The sequence below is a fragment of the Lolium rigidum genome, chromosome 6 (assembly GCF_022539505.1).
Source record: "Lolium rigidum isolate FL_2022 chromosome 6, APGP_CSIRO_Lrig_0.1, whole genome shotgun sequence".
NCBI lineage: Eukaryota > Viridiplantae > Streptophyta > Magnoliopsida > Poales > Poaceae > Lolium > Lolium rigidum.
The window spans coordinates 51,555,793-51,560,238 of record NC_061513.1 but is presented as its reverse complement, the minus strand read 5'-3'; the positions used below and the strand labels follow the sequence as shown (position 1 = coordinate 51,560,238).

The following is a 4,446-nucleotide window of genomic DNA, read 5'->3' as shown; positions in this document are numbered from 1 at the left end:
CATTAGCACAATGCTAACCTTTTTGTTTATCACTGTCTGCCACATAGAACTAGTGAAGAGAAGCCCACTCTGTACAAAGCACCTGTTCAGACCATGATGTGGATTAACGAATCATTAAGCACGCGCCGTTAGACGTCGTAGCATGACTAAAATAGAGACCGTTTTTTTTCTGTTCAGTTTTATAGAGACAGCCAGCCTAGCTAAAGAAACGAAGATCACACTCCCAAAACCTTTTGCTCAGCCAAAAAACGTAGACATCCAGGAATTACTCGCCTAAAACTAATCCAGAAAATAGACATGCACACCTGCCCAACGGATCAAGACTCAACGTCTATAAATAAGCCAGCACCCGAGCCATTCCGAGGCACAACAAACAAACTCCATTGCAAAAACCAAAACCCAACCGAAGCACCACAGCAGTTCAGCAAACGGACAACGACAATGGCGGCCATTTCCTCCACCTCCTACTTTTCCTCGCAGCCGCAGCTGCCATCCTCCTCCACGGCCGGCAGCAGCAGAAGCGGCGGCCGGCAGCCGCGGAACCGGCGGACCGGCAGCTGCGTCATGCTCGAGGGGGCGGCCTCTGTTGGCGGCGCGGTGGTGGGGAGGACGAGGAGCCTTACCGAGGAGGACCTGGAGGAGCTCAAGGGCTGCCTCGACCTTGGCTTCGGCTTCACATACAACGAGATCCCTGGCCTCTGCGCGACGCTCCCGGGGCTGGAGCTCTGCTACTCCATGACGCGGAGGTTCCTCGACGAGCAGAGGGCGCCGGGGCACCTGGACCTGGAGCCAGCGGTGGCGGCGGCGCCCATCCCGGACTGGAAGATATCTGGCCCTGGTAAGACATGTTTCCTGCTAATGTTTCTGTTTCGGTAAACCCATTTCCAGGATGGCGCGGAGGTTATCTCTCTGCTGTTTTTGTGTGGATGCTCTGGTTTTGGGAGACGATTAGAGGTAAACTTTGGGTTTTTTAGGATCGGATTATATTTGGCTCAAATAAGGTTTTGGGTGAGAGATTCCATGATGAACTTAATCGCGCGTGAAAGATTTGATGCTTCTCTGTATCGCCCGGATAGGATCGGGTGCCTTCTGCTCATTAGCTTGCTTGTTGAATCCTATGTAGATTACACCGTGGTATAATCTAGTACTGTTGTTGTTTTTTTTGTTTACTCTTGAATTGACCAACTACCGAACGTTAAATTCGTAATATTGTAGCTGTATCCTGAGTTCCTGACACTGTCACATGAATTTTGAAATATAGAAATTCATGCTGAATACCTGTAGGAATACCAAACAATATGCATCCAGGTTGTTGCAGAATGGGGAAATTTGTAAGCAGTAATAAGAAACAGTTCACATGAATGTCTGTTTTCGATCATTGCAATTTTCCACTGAAGCTTGCTCAATCTGTTCGATGCGTCAGTTGTATCTGTTATGAACTCACAAAGTTAGATGCAACAGTAGTTTGTTTTAGGGGATAACAGTAGATCTGTTGTGTCTATTGAATCATTTATAAATTTGAGGCAATCATATATTGATTTATACTGATTATTGGGTCTAAGTTATCATTGCCCTCTCCAACTCTCGGTTGGATATGAGTCAGTTCTTGTTCTATAGATTTCAGTATCGCCCTTTGTGTTGATGGTGCTTGCATGGTGTAGTCTGTAAGATGTTCGGCGTGGAACCATTTCTGTGATTATTCTTAAAAGTTTAGGATGGTAGATACTCCAAAGATTCTGCTGACTTTTTCAGCTGTCATCTATCCTATGGTTTCTTTACATCTAAATTTGATGCTGAATGGAAAACAAAATTGAGCATACAAAGGGAAGAATAAATACTAGTATTCTCATTTGTATCCTTTGGGGGATCTACATGATGGAAATACCCACCTGAAGTTGCATCTCACTTTTATCATAACACAAGCAAAAAAGTAGCTCAACATGTGCCTTGTTCATTGAAGCCACTTTCCTTAGTAAGAGCGAGCTGTCTTCTGCAAGACAAGCTTCAGAACAAAGCAAAGCAAGATAGTCCCCCCACTGAAGAATTATGTTCCTCTCGCCAGCATATAATTTCTCCTCCAAAAAAAAGTTACAAATTCGAAGAAGCGTCAATTTTGCTACCCTGACTATTCAGTTCTCTTTTTAGAAAACCCCAGCAGTGCAAAGCATGTTCTCGGTATCTGTTTGATTCATTGTTAATTTAAAATCCTGAGATGCTATTTCCTCTTAATAATTTCGTCTACAAATGACCTGCTTTCTCTTGGCTGATCATATCTATTGGCTTTTATAGGTGATGATCCAGAGGAAGTGAAAGCTAGGCTCAAGTATTGGGCTCAGACAGTGGCATGCACAGTCAAATTATGCAGCTGATGGAAGTTGGTAGGGTGCTCGTTCTCTCTTAACATATATGCTACTACAAGCTGGACTGAAGTTGGCTGAAGTTGAAGAATCTGCTTATATGGTTTCGAGACCGGTGAGCAAATACAGAGGGGGAGCTGCTTCCACTTCGTGCTGTTGAAGCAACAGAACTGATCACTGGGAGATGATCGGTGATAACATGGAACAGCGAGAAATCTCAAGGTGGCCTGCAATCGGAGCTTTTTCAAAAGCGTCTGAGAGCTTTCCATTCCTCGTGGGGTGTCTCTACGTGGCGCAGCGTTTGCAAGTGCCTGAGAGATGTTTCTTTTTGCACTCCCCTGTAGTGCTCAGTGCTAACTAGGTGCTTCAGTTGTGCCGAACTGCTCCTGCCTGAGCTTTGCAAATCCATGGGTGGATGGCTCAAGTATGGCTTTGTTCTCTTGTTCCTTTTAACTTTATTTGTTCTCAAGCAGTGGCAATTGTATGTAGTCTGCCGGAACAGTCTGTAGTGTCTGCTGTATTGCATGGCTGTAGAAGCGGTTTCCTCTGAAATACTTCTTCATACAGCAAACAGTGTTTGTTGTGAACTGAAACTATGTAGTGTCAAGACTGAAAAAGGCCACATCAAGAATTGAGCAGCACTGATATATGTATAATCACATGGAAAAAAATAGTGCGATATTTCGCACTATAGCATATCTGGAGATCCCACGCTAAATTAATGAGTGTACAATGTCTCGCTAATAGCATGCTATAGCACGTTATAGCATGCTAATAGCGTATTTTAAGGTTGTCGCTATTTTGTCATAGCGAGCTATTTTTCCCTTGATAATAACTAGTACTAATAACTCCCTCTGACACTTTTTATGGATTGGAGGGGTAGCTTAATTCCCCAGCATTGCCATGGGATAATTATTAAACTGTGTATGAAAGAGTTGTATAAGCTTTGTTTTCTATTTTGTGTATACCAGTGTCGGGGGCAGTGTGTGTTGTGTTATGTTCGATCAAGTCAGAACATAACAAAACAAAAAATACCAATTATTTTTCTATATAACAAAAAAAGTAAAATAATTATGAAAAACGTTGCAATCCCCCCCCCCCCCTCCCCCTAAGGGTTGATCCTTTGGGTCTCATCACGCAAATGTATCACTTCATGTCTTCTTTATCTCCACCCTCACATGCCCCCGTTGTTGCGCCACCTCTACCCATCGGCATCCGCCGCCCTCCTCCCCTGTTGCTCCTCCTCTACGGCTCTGTTCCCCTGCTCTTCTCCTCCCTCTCTTGCAGCCACGAGGCCACTGGCATAGCCATGGTTATGGTGGATATTCAAATCAGAGAGATATTCCCGGGGAAGACAAAATGGTTGAGGGGAATGACTATGTGGTATCCAGATCGAGCGGACGATGAGGCTCCAGGTTGTGTAGCCCGATCTGATGAGGCTAAGCCATGTTGTGTAGCCCGATCTCACGGATTGACCATGATACGAGGAGTAAAATGAGGGGAAGGGCGATGAACGCGAATAACACAAAGATACAAATGCACACCACTAATGCACACCGGTTGTCCTCGTTGGCTTGATTCAACAACTCAATAGAGTTGCAAGATAAAGATTCAAGAGGATAAATATTGTGGAGGAGATTCTCAAACCGAAGGTAGAATTCTGACTAGTAAAAGTATTGCTAAGATAGAGTTGCAATTACAAGAGATACAAGAAATAGAGTTTACTAGATGAAAAAGACCAAAGGTAAGGAGGTGCCTTGGTACAACTCAATAGTTTTAGCTAGATAGGTTTTTCCCACATGGGAGGCCAGAGCAAAGCTCATATCTAATTCTCAAATCTCATATAATAGATCATGCAGCGATACTTCTAAGCGAGGTTTCAATCCACTCAAAATTAGACCGTTTGCCTGCTCAATTTGGCCATTGGACTGTGGATGTGTGATGACTCTCAAGTGGAAGAGATCAGTTGTAGTGCCTTTTAATATAGAAAAGGTTGTCGAACCCACGAGGATTTGAAGGTATTGGTTAGCAAGTTTAACAGGAAAAATAATAATAGCGCAGTAGTTTTGGGTGTTTGGTTTATTTTTGC

The 4,446-nt window shown here is 43.9% G+C and overlaps 1 protein-coding gene across 1 annotated transcript; it reads left to right on the top strand.

The window, feature by feature from the left end:
* Window positions 1-391: 391 nt before the first annotated feature.
* Window positions 392-3,053, top strand: LOC124667194. The gene is made up of 2 exons (XM_047204508.1): window positions 392-838; window positions 2,290-3,053. The coding sequence occupies exons 1-2, from the start codon at window positions 442-444 to the stop codon at window positions 2,367-2,369; spliced, it is 477 nt and encodes a 158-aa protein (XP_047060464.1). The 5' UTR covers window positions 392-441; the 3' UTR covers window positions 2,370-3,053.
* Window positions 3,054-4,446: the final 1,393 nt, after the last annotated feature.